Source organism: Cynocephalus volans, chromosome 2 (assembly GCF_027409185.1).
Source record: "Cynocephalus volans isolate mCynVol1 chromosome 2, mCynVol1.pri, whole genome shotgun sequence".
Lineage (NCBI taxonomy): Eukaryota > Metazoa > Chordata > Mammalia > Dermoptera > Cynocephalidae > Cynocephalus > Cynocephalus volans.
The window spans coordinates 48028794-48046750 of record NC_084461.1 but is presented as its reverse complement, the minus strand read 5'-3'; the positions used below and the strand labels follow the sequence as shown (position 1 = coordinate 48046750).

The 17957-nt window shown below is 35.3% G+C and overlaps 1 protein-coding gene across 3 annotated transcripts in view; it reads right to left on the bottom strand.

Annotated features, from left to right (window-relative positions):
* The window catches only part of GPBP1 (GC-rich promoter binding protein 1), an 82457-nt gene that overhangs the window by 43357 nt on the left and 21143 nt on the right, over positions 1-17957 (bottom strand). For all 3 annotated transcript variants that reach the window (XM_063086895.1, XM_063086894.1, XM_063086896.1), the window contains exon 3: positions 7174-7293. In XM_063086895.1, the coding sequence (XP_062942965.1) occupies positions 7174-7236 (63 nt within the window). In that variant the 5' untranslated portion in view covers positions 7237-7293. The remainder of the gene's footprint in view (positions 1-7173; positions 7294-17957) is intronic.

The following is a 17957-nucleotide window of genomic DNA, read 5'->3' as shown; positions in this document are numbered from 1 at the left end:
CTAACACAAAAATATGTTTGACCTAATTAAACAATGCAAATCAAAACCATGAAATAGCATTCTTCATCTAATTTCACAAAGATTTAAAAATATGAAAACATCCAGTGTTGCCGAAACTAAGAAGCTGGCCTCCTTATAAAATTGTGATGGTGTTATAAACTGGTACAAATTTTCTGGAGAGCAATTAGACATTATCTACCAAAAAGTACAAACCTTCTGACACAGCAATTCTACCGCCAGGAATTAACCCTACAAATACATTCAAGAGATATCTAGATACCTCTGCAGCTTAGTCCATTAATAGGTAGCTAATTATATTATCCATGTAGATTAATTCAATAAAACATTATGTAGCCACTGAAAAGAAATTCCCTAGGAGTAACTACAGAGAGATATACTGGAGATGCCATCCTTGAAGTAGAGGGGGAAAAAATAGCAATTTCATCTGTTTATGAAAACCAGGATAAAAATACAATCATGTGCATGCATAAATGCATCCTGGCTTTTCACTTCTAAAACTTAGTCTACTGCCTAATAATAAAGAAAAGAAAGTTATTAAACTGATGAATTTTAAAGGCAGGCACATATGGGTTTCTATTCTCTAGTACTCTGGGGCAAATAACAATCTCTCTCAACCTCAGTTCCCTCATGTGTGAACAGGGAGAAAAGAGTGCCTACCATGTAAGATTTTTTTCGTTACTTTCGTATAAAGTAATAACTCAAAAAACATTAACTATTACAGTGAGCAAAGCAGAGACCATCTTTTAAAAATAGTTTCTGTAAGAAATTTTCTCTGACACCCAGATTACCAGAATAAACAATTAACAACAACAACAACAAAAAACCAACTACAGACTGGCCAGTTAGCTCAACTGTGAGAACATGTTACTGATAACACCAAGGTCAAGGGTTCAGATCTCCTTATCAGCCAGCCCAGTTGCCAAAACAAAAACCCTACAAAGTAAACTTCTTCTACATAGAGCTTTCAATGAACTCAACTACCAGGCTGATTGAATTTTCTAATCCTCTTAGCCTAAAAGTATAAATAGCACATATTTTCCATGCAAGCTGACATTGCTTACATGTCAAAAATAAGTTTAGGCGCAGTATTAATGATCACTGTTTTTTAAATACTATAAAAGAATCAATAAAGTACTAATGTTAAACTCTATATTGCTGTAGAAATAACTACAGAATATTGAGCACAAATATGAAAATGTATTTGCTGTAGTGAAATTTCATGGTTTTGTTCTGCTTAAAAAAAATTCCACTACTTTCTGTTTCTATTTCTTACCACTCGTCTACCCTTTTAATACCATACTCCTAAGATCTTCCTTCTTTGTTCAAAGAATTACTGCTATGAAAAGATACAGCAGTCTGTTTTCAGGGATTATTTTATTACCCTTCCTAGGGTAAAATGATAGGAATGAGAAGCATTTAGAAGAAAAGGAATTGTCTAGTTATCTAAATTTTTCACTATCTTTAACTACTTCCATTCAGTACTCCTTCAATAATAAAAATGTTACTTTTCAAATTGCAGGACAGGACCTATTAATGGAATAAAAAAGAACAAGACTACAAAAGAAAATGTTAGTGTTCAATGGTGGGCTAACACATAAAGGGGGTCAAAAAAAAGGAAATAAAATATTAGTGTTCCATAGGTATATGAAACTTTTGTTTTAGTTATACCTATGGGCATACAAACACATTATGTAAATTTTACTTCTCACTATGAGTAGCAATCAGTAGTTCAAAAGCCACTACCCTAAACCACAGAAATTTAATCAGCCACATGCAGTTTAAAATTTCACCACATGATGGGGCTAAAATTCTACATATCTCAGAAAACTACCGAAGTACAGTTCTGAAAACATTTCTACATTTCAAGTCTTCATATCTTTCCAAACAAAAAAATGAATGACAGCCATTAAATTGAAATGGAGAATGCTCATATTTCTTTCCTTTTAATCTTGTCCTGAATAAATAAAACAGAAATGTGGGCAAACAAGAGTCTCTGGCTGAGAACAAGATTAATTACAGAGATTAATTACAAATGGGAATCAATGAATAGTGATTTTGAGAGATGAAGGGATAAGGCAGAGAGAAGATATAATACAAGAAGCATCGCTAGAAGGAGTGTATTTGTCAAAACTACTTTGGGTAAAGAAAAAATGTCAAATACTGCTAGTGGAGAGTTCAAATTTCTGGAGGTAATCTTCAATTAGAAGAATTTAGAGTAGGCAGTTCCAAATTCTCGGAACCAAAATCATCACGATGACAAATGAGGAAAAGGAAATAAGGAGGAAAGCATGAAACCCTTACAATTCCAGGCTCTGAAATAGGCCTGGAAAAAAATAAACCCACTATAAAAGGTAGATGAGGCCAACCTGGGAAGAAAAAAAACAAGGGAGCAAATTCCAGAGGCCTACATGAAGGGGAAAGAGGCAAACAGAGCATAACAAATATTTTCAGTGGTTTAATCAGTAGAAGTCTCCACTCTCACACAATTTTTTATAGTCCCTTTTTATAGTCTATGAAATGGATTTTTTTTTTTTTTTTAAGGTGACCAGTAAGGGGATCTTAACCCTTGACTTGGTGTTTGTCAGCACCATGCTCTCCCAAGTGAGCTAACCAGCCATCCCTATATAGGGATCCGAACCCATGGCCTTGGTGTTATCAGCACACTCTCCCAAGTGAGCCATGGGCCGACCCTTGAAATGGAATTTTTAATCATTTTACAGAATTCCAAAATGAGCCCTATGAAAGAGCAAAGAATAGCAAATGTGTCCTGGATTCTAGTCCAGGCTTACTCTAATTAGCTAGGTGAAAACAGGCAAAGCGGTTAAAAAATCCATATGTATAAAAAATAAAGAGGTAAGTTTAGACAACTGCTAAAATACACCCTCAAACTCTAAAATTCTATTGTCTAGGAGAGTTTCGTCATTTCAATGCATCTTTTTCAACTTATTATGAACTGTCAAAGGATAAATTTACAACAAATTTAGTTAAAAACCTCAATTGGCTTTACTGAGATTCTAGAATCAGGCAAGTTTTCCAATGAGCTGAGCAGAGGAGGTTGGTTTTATAGACAGAAAAGCTGAAGAAAACAGAAACAAAGAACAAAAAGTGAATTGGTCATTTCAAAGTTACTTTCCTTGTAAGATGGGGACAGGGAGACAATAATAGTAAAGTAACTGATTACTTAACATCAGGTTACTTCAGGCTATGCTTTTTGTGTTAAGGATTAAAGCAGAGAGAACTTTATTACCATGCCTATTGAAGATTTAATTTGGCCTATTTGGAAAATTGGCTGTCGTCTCTCTCTCATGATTTCTTGGAAGTTCAGGCCACAACTTAGTTTAGATCCAGTGATGTGGAACTTAGCAGGGGTGGCTCCATTTTGACTTTTAGCCTAGTCTTTTGGGACCTAGTGCAGGAAATCAGTCCAAAACCACGGCCTCCTATAATTTTTATTTAACAGACCTGGTAAGTCCTTATCAGGGAACAAATTTCCGAATTATAAAACTGTTCCCATAAGAGCTGACTTTAATAAACTATTTTACAAGAACTGCCTATATGCCTGAAAATCCGAGATAAATGTCTCAGCTTGGTGGAGCTTAATAGACAAAGAGATGATCAAGCCCTCTCTTGACTCCTTTGCACTACGGAAAAAAGAAAATGGAAGACAGCTCTTAGGCCAGGTGGATTGATTCTAACTAATTCCAAGTTCTCAAGTTACTACGAAAGTGTTTTCTACATTTTATCATTTCTGAAATTGAGATTGCTTTTAAAATGTATGCACACTAGTTTAACTGACAATGTTTTTCTTTCTTCCAAAGTAGAACATAAAAAGGGCATCTTACAATAAATGACTCCTTAGATTTAATATAGTACCTTTAGAGTAATTTTAAGTATAGAGCATTGTAGAAAACAATGTAGTAATAAAGCACTGTAGAGCATGTAATTAGGATGAGTCTCTGCAAATTATATTTGGTCTTTGTCCATATTCCTGTCATAGAGCTCCAAAAACCCCTGGAATTTCCTGAGTGAAAGAAGTGTCTCTTTTATTATTTATAATGAGCTCCTAGGATAACTCCTGAGTTTATGCTAAAGAGGCTACTTAGGATGAGGCAAGTCACTAGAAAGACCAAATAATTAGAGGGTTGGAACTTTAAGCCCCACCCGCCAACCTCAGGGAGAGGGTGGGAGTAAAGGGGCTGAAGATCAGGCTCTACAAAAACTCCTGGAAAACTAGTTTTGATGAGCTTCTGGGTTGGTGAACACACGAAGGTGCGGGGTGGGTGGTGTGCCCTGAGAGGGCATGGAAGCTCCATACACACACCCATACCTCAGCCTATCCATTCGTTCATCTGTATCCTTTATAATAAACTGGGAAACATAAATGTTTCCCCTGAGTTCTTTGAGCCATCCTAGCATTAGTCAAATAAAAGGAGGGGGTCACAAGGATCCTAGTTTGTAGCCAGTCGGGTCAGACGTATGAGTGGTCTGGACTTGCTATTGGCATGTGAAGTGGGGAGAGTCTTGTTGAACTGAGCCTTCAACCTGTGGGATCCGACACTAATTCCAGGTTGACGACATCAAAACTGAAGTGAATTACAGGATGCCCAGTTGGTGTCTGCTGAAGAATTCCTTGGTGTATAGGAGGGAACCCCACACATATCTGGTCTGAGAAGTAATCAGTATTGAGAGTAGATGAAAAACGGGTTTTTTTTTTTTCCTTTTTACACAAGGCTTATATAAGTCTAGAAAAGTCAAAATACCTATAGAATTTACTATTTACTTACAATGAACATTGCTTGACTAAACCCAATGTATAAATTACTGTGAAAAAAATCTCTAAAGTGATAAGAAATTAACTGTTATGAGAAAGATAAGAATTTACTTTTTCTGGAAATAAAGGGTTAAATTTTTAATTATATGGACTCTTTCTCCTCTAATTTCATTATTTAGAGGCAAATATTTAGACAATTGCATCTATGTCCACCTACAGTTGTTTTACATCTGCACATCAGACAAAGCTGGAAGAAAGACCCATCAAAAGTTCCCCACAAGGTAAACTAATCAAAGAATATTGTATTATGGCTTTTATAACAAGAAAAATACTGGTATTTTCCATTTACAATCAGACTACTGGTTAAAAGGAATCATAAGTGGCATATAATCTAACAAAAAAGCCCATTTCTAGCACTCTGCTTGGAGAACTTTCTTCTTAGCACTTCTTGAAAATAATTTCGATACCTTACAAGTCTTGGATGCTTGTACATATATCTGTACAAATTATTCTATTTTTATTTTGAAGTAAAAAGAACATTTCTTAAGTTAGTCCTGATATGTAACACTGTCGCAAAGTTCACATTACTCCTGAAATTTTAGTCATGTGCCAAATACTTATTTATGTAGAAAAAGTTCCAAATATATGGAAAGACTTCAAAAATCTCGAATTTCTTTTTTTTTTTTTTAAAAGATGACCGGTAAGGGGATCTCAACCCTTGACTTGGTGTTGTCAGCACCACGCTCAGCCAGTGAGCAAACCGGCCATCCCTATATGGGATCCGAACCCGTGGCCTTGGTGTTATCAGCACCACACTCTCCCGAGTGAGCCACGGGCCGGCCCAAAAATCTCGAATTTCTTAAAAAATAATACCTACAAGGAAAAGGTTAAAACAGGTTATCAGAAGAATAGTATAGAAATTCTTACCAAGTTTTAGTAGATTTTCTTCATTTGCTATGTTGTCTTAAGACTACTTTCAGAGACTTTAAATACTTATCTGCTTATTTTTTAAATAGATTTCACCATTTGTGCTTGTTAGAACTACTAGAACTTCTTAAGCCACAACCCACTACCCTTCTCATCCACTCTGGTCAGATGTGACCAAAAAGACAGGGCTCCCTCCTCTCTCAGCTCCTAAAATAGGGTGACAGCTCACTGGGAGGGACAAGCTGCCAGCATTTTTCATCCCCTCTAACTCCCAATTGAAGAAGGTAAGTTCCTGGTGAGTGTAGTCGAGAAATCCTCTGCCCATCCCCCACTCACAGGATGAAAGCTCTACCCCAGCTTCATCAGGCCAAGAATACTGAGGCCCCAGTTGCCCCTGCTACAGCTACTTAAAAGGGTAGACGTTATACACTGAGAGGCAAACTGAAAAGACCACAAGCTACTGCCCCAACCAGTGCCTGTAGTAGTAGCTCAGAGACTTTGCACAGGGTGTTGAAACTGAGCCTAGGAAGAAAGTTCAAGCCTAAGGATGATCTCAGAAACAATGGAGACCTTGGTGATGAAAAAACAAGAGAAGGCTGGTAGCTCCTCTCACTGAAGAGCAATAAGCTAAACCATAGGCCAGCTAGTTCAGAGACAACCAGGCAGAGATAGTTGAGAGCCCTACTGGGTTCAGAACAAACCTCCAAAGATGGACTTCAAAAACCACCCCAGTCCTAATTAAACTGGATCAGAGCACAGAAAACTTTAAGCCCCAGGCATTATTAAGAACAATAGAGTAATCAACAGCCAATTAATGGAGCCTAACAGATGGGTGTAATATCAAATGAAGCTGACAGCTTTACAGAGATTAGGGAAAAAGACAAGTCAAAGACAGCCCTGATAAAACCACCTTCATCCCAGGATAACTGTGCACACCCTAATCATTCCATTTTCTCTCTGTGGATAAAGTAGATCAGTATTTAAAATGAGTACATAAGGACTAAGAATAATTCTAAACCACGACATTCATGGAATTATGTTCAATTTAGATAATATTTGGCAAAGCAGTTTAAAAACTGAAGTACACCATGTGTTAGGTATCATTATTACTTAAAAAGGAAATCAATATAAGGTAGTAAAAAAAAAAAAACAGTATAGAAAAAGGTAAGATGCATACGTAATGTTCAATGTAACTGACTGGTATAAATTAAAATACGTGGAACTTTGATTACTACAAAAGACAATTTTGAAGTAAATGGTTTAGTGTGTTGATGGGTATATTGAAAACTGACTTTTTAACTAATACGGCCAAAAAGTTAAATATGAAATAACTTGGGTAATATAAATGTACTTCTCTACAAAGACATGAAGTCTTCGTTTTGATTACATTTGTGTAGAACATGAAAGAGGCAGACAAAAAAAAAAACCAAAAAGAGAGATGCAGAAAAGAGTACCTTTGTTGATGATGGTGGAGTAGGAAAATTAAGCCAGGCTGGAGCAAAGTCATGCTGCGCCATTTAGGTCCAGTCTCTCCAAGTCAGTGAAACAAGGCTTCAACACCTCATGGCAAGTCCCTGTCATATACAAATGGAAGGAATTAGACTTGTGTAGCTCCTGGCTAAAATTATTTTCTTCTGCTATACCGCCTTTAAATTAAAATGATCTTACTATGTTAAGATTCTATTTGTAATGAAAATCTAGAAAAGGCAAAACTATAGTGATAGAAAGTAGATCATTGGGGGGGGCGGTGACTGCAAGGGGCAAGAGGGAATTTTTTGGATAATGGAGTATTACCTGGATTGGGGTGATGGTTATACAACTGTACGTATTTGTCAAAATTCATCAAATTGTATTCTTAAAACTGGCGAATTTCTTTGTAACTAAAATACACTTTAATAAAGCTTACTTTTAAAGATCAGAAACAGACATCTAAACATCACGTGTCTCCTGATGTGATGCAACATGAAGCACACAGTACCATCTATGATGTATTCTTGACCCCAACCCAAATGGAATTTGAAATCTACCTACCAATTTGCAGGAAATTCAAGACAGAGAAAAATTAAAGGCCATATGGGAGAAGTATTCCACCAAATCCACATCATAGGATACTTTAAAGGTCAAATGATCTGGTTACAAATAAATGGCTTTTAATAGGCAGATCGATCAAATACAACGTTGTGGACCTTGTACAGATCCTTACTTGACTGAACAAACCTACTCTTAAAAAAAGAGAATTATGAAACAACCAGAAATTTGAACATGAGCTGGATATTGAAAGGCATTAAGGACCTAATAATCATTTTAGATGTGATAATGGTATAGTGGTTATTATGTTTTAAAAGAAAAAACACACACTAAAGTCTTTACAATTGAATTTATACATCTGGACTTTGTTTTTAAATAAACCAGGGAATGCTGGGTGGGGGTATAACTGAAACAAGATTGTCTACGTTTGTAAACACTGACTATATGTTAGCACAAGAAATGCATGAGGGTCTTCAAAAAGTTCATGAAGGGCCGGCCCGTGGCTCACTCGGGAGAGTGCGGTGCTGATAACACCAAGGCCCTGGGTTCGGATCCCATATACAGATGGCCGGTTCGCTCACTGGCTGAGCGTGGTGCTGACAACACCAAGTCAAGGGTTAAGATCCCCTTACCGGTCATCTTTTAAAAAAAAAAAAAAAAAGTTCATGAAAAGATATGTATTATCTTTTAGTTAGTGTTTTTTTTTTTTACACTAACTTTCTGAAGTACCCTCATTTAAATACTCTCTACTTATACATATGTTTTAAACTTCCACAATAAAAAGGTTTTTTCTTGTAATTACAAACCATCACAATGAAATCTTAAATATTTTAGAAACGACATACTGATTTTAATTCTTCCAGAGCTTGTCTGAATTGCATCAATAAAAGTTCCAAGTTGCCAGACCAATCTAAACACAGTCAATTCGTAATTTTTTAAAAATGAAGCAGAAGTCAACTAGACAACTGTTTTCATTTCAATGGAGAGCTTAGAATAGCAGTCAGTCTTCCTAAATCAAATTTTCTTCTGTCCCCCCCCTTGACATTAGTGGTATAACACAGTGTTCTAACCAACTGAGCTAACTAGCCCTAAATCAAATTTTCTAAACATCAAAATATCTAAGTTTACTAACAACAAACGTTTTATATTTACAATTACATAATCTCAAAGCAAAATTTTAAATAATGAAATAATTAGTATCACTGTTTATCTTATACTTTCAAAATTTTTCTTTCTAATGGAAATGCTAAGGCACAATTTTTTAAAGCCACACCAATTTCCTAGAATACATACATACATACATAAAGAGTCTCAGGATGTTAAAGATTTATTCTAATTCTACTATCCCATACTGTATTGGTCTACTTTTTTTAAAAGGTTAAGAGTAAACAGACATTAAAACAAAAAACAAACAAACAAAAAAACATTCGTTAACTCACAACAGAAATGGAAATGTTTAACTGTTAAATGCTTCTATGGGGCTGGAGGGAGAAAAACCTTGATACAATTTTAAAAACCTAAGATGAAGTCCAATAAAACACTCATGAAACAAAATACAAGTTTTGTTTTAAAAGTATACCTAACTGAACTATATTACATCACAAAAATTCAGGCACTCTGAGTTCTATTTCTACTTGCATTACATTTTGAAGTCTTATGAAATAATGACAGAGTTTCAGAATTTATGAAGGAATTTTATATCACCTCTTTTAACATGAAGCACAGTACTAAGCTGTATTTTATGATATATACTTTTCCAACAACTTTTTCTCAGAAACTCTCAAAAAATATAATTTCAGTAACTCAATGGAAATGAAAAATTGTTTTTAAAGCTTGTATCAAATAAAAAATTAGCAAGAAACTCCACCGAACCTAAAAATAACCAAAAATTTTAAAGCTTCATCTTAAACAAGGTATCATACAAAAGAAGTTTAGTAAAAAATTATATACTAAAAATTATTCCTGGCAGCAAACCACTAAAATCAGCTATGCAATTTTGCAATGTCTTTATGAATTTTAATTTAAACCTAGTTCTTAAAGCATACACAACACGAATAGCTAACAGCAGAAGTTAACTCATGTTCTGAAAAAAGGTAAAGAGCAAGACTAGCTAATTACTATGATATTTACAGCAAGTGTATAAAGGCAAATTAAAAATTACAGGGCTGGCTCATTAGCTCAGGTGGTTACAGTGCAGTGTTATAACACCAAGGTCAAGGGTTCGGATCATACCAGTCACCAAAAAAAAAAGTGCCAAAAGTTCCACTCTGTTCGTTTTCTTTTACCTGTGCTTTGTGCCATCTAATGTTCATTTCATCTTCCTTTCCCTGTGTAATAGGTTATGGGCTGAACTGTGTACCCCCTAAAATTCTCATGTTGAAGTCATAACCCCCCATACCATACCTCAGAATGTAATGGTATTTAGAGATAAGCTCTTTAAAGTAGTGATTAACTTAAAATGAGGCCGTTAGGGAGGGTCCTATTCAATTCAGACTGTGTCCTTATATAAGAGGAGGAAATTTGTACACAGTAAGAGACAGGAGGCACGCCTGCACAGAAAAAAACACCATATGAAGAGGCAGCAAGAGGGCAGCATCTGCAAGCCATGAGAAAGGTTGCAGAGGCAACCAATCATCTGCTGACAACCTGATCTTGAACTTCTGGCCTCCAAAATTGGGAGAAAATAAATTTCTGTTGTGTAAGCCACCAATCTACAGAATTTTATGGCAGCGCTAGCAAACTAATACAAACAGCATCATTAGAAATGAAATAAAAATGTTTATATAGTTCCTTTACACATGTATCAACTGGTACATACAGAAGACTACTACAAAAAAAAAAAGACAAATTTTCTTACAGATACCATTATAAGGTCTGAAAGTCCGATGTGGACACAAGAGTTAACACTTATAAATACTGCCAGCATGAAAACCCTAATTTTTTCATCTCTGACCCAATTTACAACTTATTCATGAATCAGTGGATGAAATCCATCAACAATAAAAATTTCCTCAGCTGGTTCTGAAAAAAAAGCCTAACCTAAATTCTGTACATCTTTAAGTGTACATGCCTGACTTAAAAATATATATACATACAAGTTCAAAATACTCTTCAGACTGAAAATACACTTTCGAAAAAAAGTACACAAAAAGATGAAGATTTTCTTTTTTTCTGTAATGTTTCACTTTTGAACCCACCAAGTTTGTGCCACATTTTCAAAGAAAAATTTATTCAAATTGATTCCATCAGAATGAACATTGGACTTAATGTCTTTATAATTCTTTATATTTCAGATGGTAAAAGCAGATTTTTTTTTTTTTTTTTTTAATTTAAAGATGACCGGTAAAGGGATCTCAACCCTTGGCTTGGCGTTGTCAACACCACGCTCAGCTAGTGAGCCAACCGGCCATCCCTATATAGGATCCGAACCCGTGGCCTTGGTGTTATCAGCACCACACTCTCCAGAGTGAGCCACGGGCTGGCCCTAAAAGTAGATTTAAAAACCACAAAGCCCATCAAGAACACCCAAAATCAATGAATACCTAAAAAATTCTAACTACAGGGTATAGAATTTAAAAAATAACAGAGGCTGCAGACTCCTGGGATTCAAATCTTAGCTCTTAGCCTGTACTAAGCTAGATGACCTTAACAAGTTAACACCAGTCTCAGTTTCTTCTCATTAAAACTGAAACAGTTGGCTGGTTAGCTCATTTGGTTAGAGCATGGTGCTGATAAACACCAAGGTCAAGGGTTTAGATCCCCATACCAGCCAGCCACACACACACAAAAAAAGAAACTGAAATAACTACTACTTACCTTACACATTTCAACCTGAAAACTGCTGAAGTCATAAGAAGACAACTACCCATTACTAATAGACCATCTATATATACACACACACACAACCTTTCAAAATAATTTAAGCTTCTCAAACATTTAGCCAAAGAGCTAACACTCCTCCAATTAAGAGGGCAAGAACCAGAGAAAACAACTACTCAAATTTATCCTTGGTTCCCTTTAGAGAGAAACCTGTAGAATAATACCCCATTTAGTATAAGCCTTGTTTGGCATAATAGATTTCATTAAAAATTTCAGTCTTCCTCTTCCCAACCCAGGCCTAAAGCCATTACATGGGGCAGAGCAAAGGAGCCACAGGAACAAGAAAGGCATTAGAGCCAGAGTAGGGGTGAGAGAGTGTCAACACATGGGAGTGGCCCAGCAGTTTGCTAGAGCCAAAGCAGGGTTAGGAAGGGCATCCACACAGAGGAACAGCCAGGGATGGAGTATTGAGCCTAAGAAGAACGAAGAAGGAATCCACGTGTGGGGGAAGAGTCGGCTAGAATTGGCAATCAGACCCTAAGAAGGGAGATGAGGGTGTCCATGAGGGGTAGGCGGTAGCAACAACAATAGAAAATTGGTTGTATACAGGGAAATCGATCAAGTAAGTAAACAAAGAATAACAAAAACTAAGTTTCGTACTGTAAAAGAAGACAGTTACTAATAATGGAAAGGGGGAAACCTAGAGTGAACACTATGATGCTGCATTTGTGTAAGATTAATTTGTGGTCACAAATTAATATTAATTAATAATAATATATTAAGATGCTAATGTTCACATACATCATAAAAATAAATGTTTCTGTAATATGTGTGTATGTGTATACATAGTTTCCCAAAAACACCAAAAAAGCACAAGACATTTTTCTCAAGAGCATATGTAATATTCTCCAGGACAAACCATATGTTAGGCCACAAAAACAAATCTCAATAAATTTTAAAAGATTGAAATCATTCAAGTATTTACTCCAATCACAATGAAATGAAAAAATAAATCATAAACAGAAATCTGGAAAATTCACAAATATGTGTAAATTAAACAACACACTTAAACAGCCAATAGTTCAAAGAAGAACACAAGAGAAACCAGAAAAATATTTTGAGATTAATGAAAATGAACACACAACTTACCAAAACTTATGGGAAGCAGCAAAAGCAGTACTTACGGGGAAATTTATAACTGAAAATGCCTATATTAAAAAAGATCTCAAATTGATACCCTAACTTTACACTAGGAAACTAGAAAAAGAAAAGGCCAGTGAGAAGGAAATTAGTAATAAGTATAGCAAAGTAAATGAAATACAGAATAGGAAAAGGGAAAAACTAATGAAACCAAAAGTTGACTCTGTGAGCATAACAAAATTGACACACTTTTAACTAGACTGATCAAGGGAAAAAAAGGGGTGAAGACTCAAATTACTAAATTCAAGAATGAAAGGTGGAACATTACTACTGACCTCACAGAACCAAATGTATACCAATAAAATAAATAATCTAGATGAAATGCACAAATTCTTAGAAACACCAAACTACCAAAATGGACTTCAGAAGAAAGAGAAAATATGAACAAACTTGTAACAAGTACAGAGATACCTCCCAACAAAGAAAAACCCAGAAACAGATAGCTTCACTGGTTAATAGCATTATTAATAGCATTATTAATCATTTAAAGAAGCATTAACATAAACCTTCTCAAATCCCTCCAAAAAGTAGAAGAGAAGGGAACTCAATCTATGAGGCCAGTATTACACAGAGACCAAAGCCAGACACACACATCACAAGAAAACTACGGATCAATATTACTTATGAATATATATGCAAAAATCCTCAACAAAATACTAGGCAAACCAAATCTAGTAACATATTTAAAAATCTAAACAACATTTAAAGTGGTATTTATCCTTTGAATGCAAGGGTGGTTCAACATACAAAAATCAATCAATAACACACCACACATTAAAGAAAAATACATTATCACCTTGATGCAGAAAAAGCATTCAACAAACCCAACACCCTTTCATTATAAAAACACCCAATAAATTAAGAATAAAAGGGAACTTGCTCAAAAGCATCTATGAAAAATCCACAACCCACTATACTTAATAGTGAATGACTGAAAGTTTCCCCCGCCCTACTATCAGGAACAAGACAAGGATGCCTGCTTTTGCCACCTCTATTCAACACAATATTGGAAGTTATAGCGAGAGCAATTAGGCAAGAAAAGAAATTAGAAGTATCTAAATTGGAAAGGAAAGAGTAAAATTATTCCTATTCACGGATGACATGATCTTATATATAGAAATTCTAAAACGTCCACACATAAAAAACTATTAAAGCTAATAAACAAATTCAGCAACACAGCAGGATACAGGATCAACACACAAACTCAGTTGTTAATGTATACACTAGCAATAACAATTTGAAAAGGAAATTTTTTAAAAATTTCATCCACAATAGCGTATAAAAGAAAACTCATGGATAAATTTAACCAAGCAAGGTGCAAGACTTGTACACTAAAAACTCTAAAACACTGCGGAAAGGAATTTTAAAAGACCTCAATAGATAACAGACATCCTGTGTTCAAGGACTGAGAAATTTAACATATTAAGATAGCAACAATACCCAATGTGACCTAGAGATTCAACATAATTCCTATAAAAAGTCCAACAGTCTTTCTTGCAGAAATAGAAAAGGCCATTCTCAAATTCACTTGGAACTACAAGGGGCCCTTAATATCCAAAACAATATTGAAAAGGAAAAACTAAATTACAGGACTCACACTTCTTTGTTTCAAAACTTACTCCAAAGCTACAGTGATAAAACATGGTAGTACTAGCATAAAGAGAGATATATAAACCAATGGAATAGAACTGAGCATCCAGATATAAACCCACACCCCTATGGCCAACTGATTTTCAACAAGAATGTTAAGATAATAGAGAATTGTCTTTCAACAAATGGTACTGGGACAGCTGGAATTGCATTAGACCCCAATTTACACTATATATAAAAATAAACTCAAAATAGATCAAAGACTAAATATAAAAGCTAAAACTATAAAACTCTTACGAAAAAAACATAGGTATAAAGCTTTATGACCATGGATTTGGCAGCAGATTTTTATATGCGACACCACAACCACAAGTAACCATAGAAGACAGAACGTCCCAAGGCCAAAGTTTCCGATCCCCTTACTGGCCAGCAACCCACCCTCCACCCCCAAAAGAAAGAAACTGGACTTCATGAAAATTAAAAACGTCTGTGCCAAGAACATTATCTAGAAAGGGTCTACAGAGTGAACTGACAACTGACAAAATGGCAGAAAATACATGATAAGGTCTAGTATCCAGAACATATAAAGAACTTTTAGAACTCGACAACAAAAAGACAAATGGCCCAATTTAAAAAAGCGCCAAATGGGCCGAGCCCGTGGCGCACTCGGGAGAGGGCGGCGCTCCCGCCGCGGGTTCGGATCCTATATAGGAATGGCCGGTGCACTCACTGGATGAGTACCGGTCACGAAAAAGACAGAAAATAAAATAAAATAAAATAAAAAATAAAAAAGCGCCAAGGACTTGAATAGATATTTCTCCCAAAAAGCACAAACACACTAAATATCATTGGTCACTGGGGAAATGCAAATAAAAAACCACAATAAGATACTACTTCACACCCACTAGGGTGGCTATAATCAAAAAATAAAAATGGAAAATAACAATGGTTGGCGAAAATGTGGAGCAACTTGAACCCCTGTACATTGTTGGTGTGAAGGTAAAATGCTGCAACCGCTGTGGAAAACAGTTGGCAATACCTGAAAATGTTATATATATAATTACCATATGACTTGGCAATATCATCAAAAGAATTAAAAAGAGGTACTCAAATGCTTGTACACCCACATGTTCTTAGCAACACTATTCACAATAGCCAAAGGTGGAAACATCCCAAACGTGCACTAACAGACAAATGAATAAACAAAATGTGGTATTTACATACATATGGGATGTTAACCACAAAAGTACTGATACATGCTGAGTATGACCTCAAAAACATGCTAAATGAAAGAAACCAGATACAAGAGATCACATATTGTATCATTCCAGTTAAATAAAATATCTATAACAGGTAAATTCAGAGACAAAAAGCATACTGGAGGTTGCCAGGGATTTGGGGGAGGGTGGAATGGGAAGTGACTGCTTAATGGATACAGGGTTTTCTCTTGGGATGATGCAAACCTTCTGGAACTTGATAGAGGTGGTGGTTTCACAACACTGAGAATGTGCTGTCAATGAATTGTATACTTTAAGTGGTTAACTTTATGCTATGTGACTTTTACTTCAAGAAAAGTAATTAATGAGTACTATATTATAACCCCTCAAATAAAATTAAAGCCATGAATCCAGATGGAAATAAACAAATGAAAAAGTTTGAGGAACAGGTTACTTATACAACTTCTAAGTACCTCCAAAAAAAAAAAAAACTTATTTCACAGTTTTGCAGTGAAACAGCCAGGCAAATACCACCTTAACTTTTTTCACCACCCTAATTTTAACAGATCAAAGCGAACATCGTCAGTAATTTGAGTCACGTTTTTTACTTTTGAAAACTATACTTTGACATTTTATTACATGAATTTTGTTTGCTTCACTGTCTTACTACAATTAATAAATTTTTATTAATATTTAGTAGCCATCTACTGAGTGCTAAGTGATTTCCAAACTTTCCTTACCCCTCCCCTGTAGATTCTGATTCAGTGAGACTTAAATAGAGCCTAGATATCTGTTTCTAAGCAAACACTAAGAGCTAGGATCATTAGAAAAGGACAATGAATACTCTAATTTCAAAAAAGAAAAAAACCCTACACTAAAGAACATGGCTCCTAAAGGTAGCAAAACAAATTCTATTGCTTGTCTATTTTCTATCGTTTTGGTCATGTCATAAAACAAAGTCTCCAATGTCTTGTCTTGCTATCAAAACTCTGTGCTTACATATACAAGGAGTCTTCAAAAAGTTCATGGAAATTTTTTAATTATCATTTACTTCTATTTTCCATGAACTTTTTGAGTACCCTCATAGATCAGACTATCTGTAATATAAAACAGCATTAGTCAATTTCACAAGAAACCTAGGGTACTAGAAATTTCAACCTTAAAAAAATACCATTAGAATGTTTTTACTTGGAATTTTGTTAAGACCCCTATCCTCCTCAATTTACCTGCTAAGTTGTCAATATCTTTCTATGCTTTACTTACATGAAAAAAAATCATAAAAAATAGAAGAGGAATATTATAAAAATTGTTATATTTGTTAAATTGCCACATATAAAAACTGCTATACATTTATATAGGTATATGCACATACATAAATGTATGTGTGGTCATCTCCCCCAAAAGAGAAAGATTTAAGGAGAAAAAAGCATTACATTCTGGATACAGGATGCTTTTAATTCCCAATTTTGAGACACAGTAAAGATGCAATACACAAAACATAACTGAAGAACTTCAAAACTTATAATGAACTGACTTAATTTTCATATAAGATTCACTTGACACAAAAAAGAGAGAGCCTTATTCTATAAAGTAAACAAATTTCTACTTACTGAGCTTCTCTCCCCTCACAAAACTGAAGCACGCAAAGTCACTCCTGAAATTTATTTTTAAGTTAGCCTATGGGATCCTTTTTTAAGGACTGGTAAAGGTAAATTTTAATTTAGAATTACACTGCAAACAATATGGACTATAATTCGGATAAAATTTAATTCAAACCAACTGAACAGCAAGTATAAGCAATATGGGCTAAGAGCTGGAAGATACAAGGCTCAAGAGGGCAGTTCTGCCTCTAACAGCTAACAAGCTAATACAGTTAAAAAAAACTGTAAAACAAGTGTCCCAAGTCATTTCAGAAAAGTTGTAGGTATAACCAATTATTTTTTCTCTGAAATAATTACCAAAAGTGTCAACATTATAAGGGCTCAAATGAAGTAAACAGACATGCCTTAAAAATACATGCTGAGTCGGGGGTCAGGCTGCAGCACCAGAGCACATGACTGTGCATAACTGGGGCTGCCTGACTGCTGTGGGGAGGCGCTTGGGGGAGTGGGGCCTTTTAACTTCGAACAACATGGTGGCAGTAGCAGCAAATATACAGAGAGACAGCGAAAGACGCTGGGATCAACTTAAATAAAAAAGCAGAATTACAAGACTAAAGTAATTTAAGCGACACAGCCAATAAAATATGCTGCAGAATGTGAACCCACCTCCTTCTGCCTAAAAAGCCATGCTTTTTCTCTACCAGACTCTCTCAATCTTTCCCACAGAAATTATTCAAAGTTAACAAACCCATTTTGTCTCCTCCCCAAAATTTTTTTTCAGAA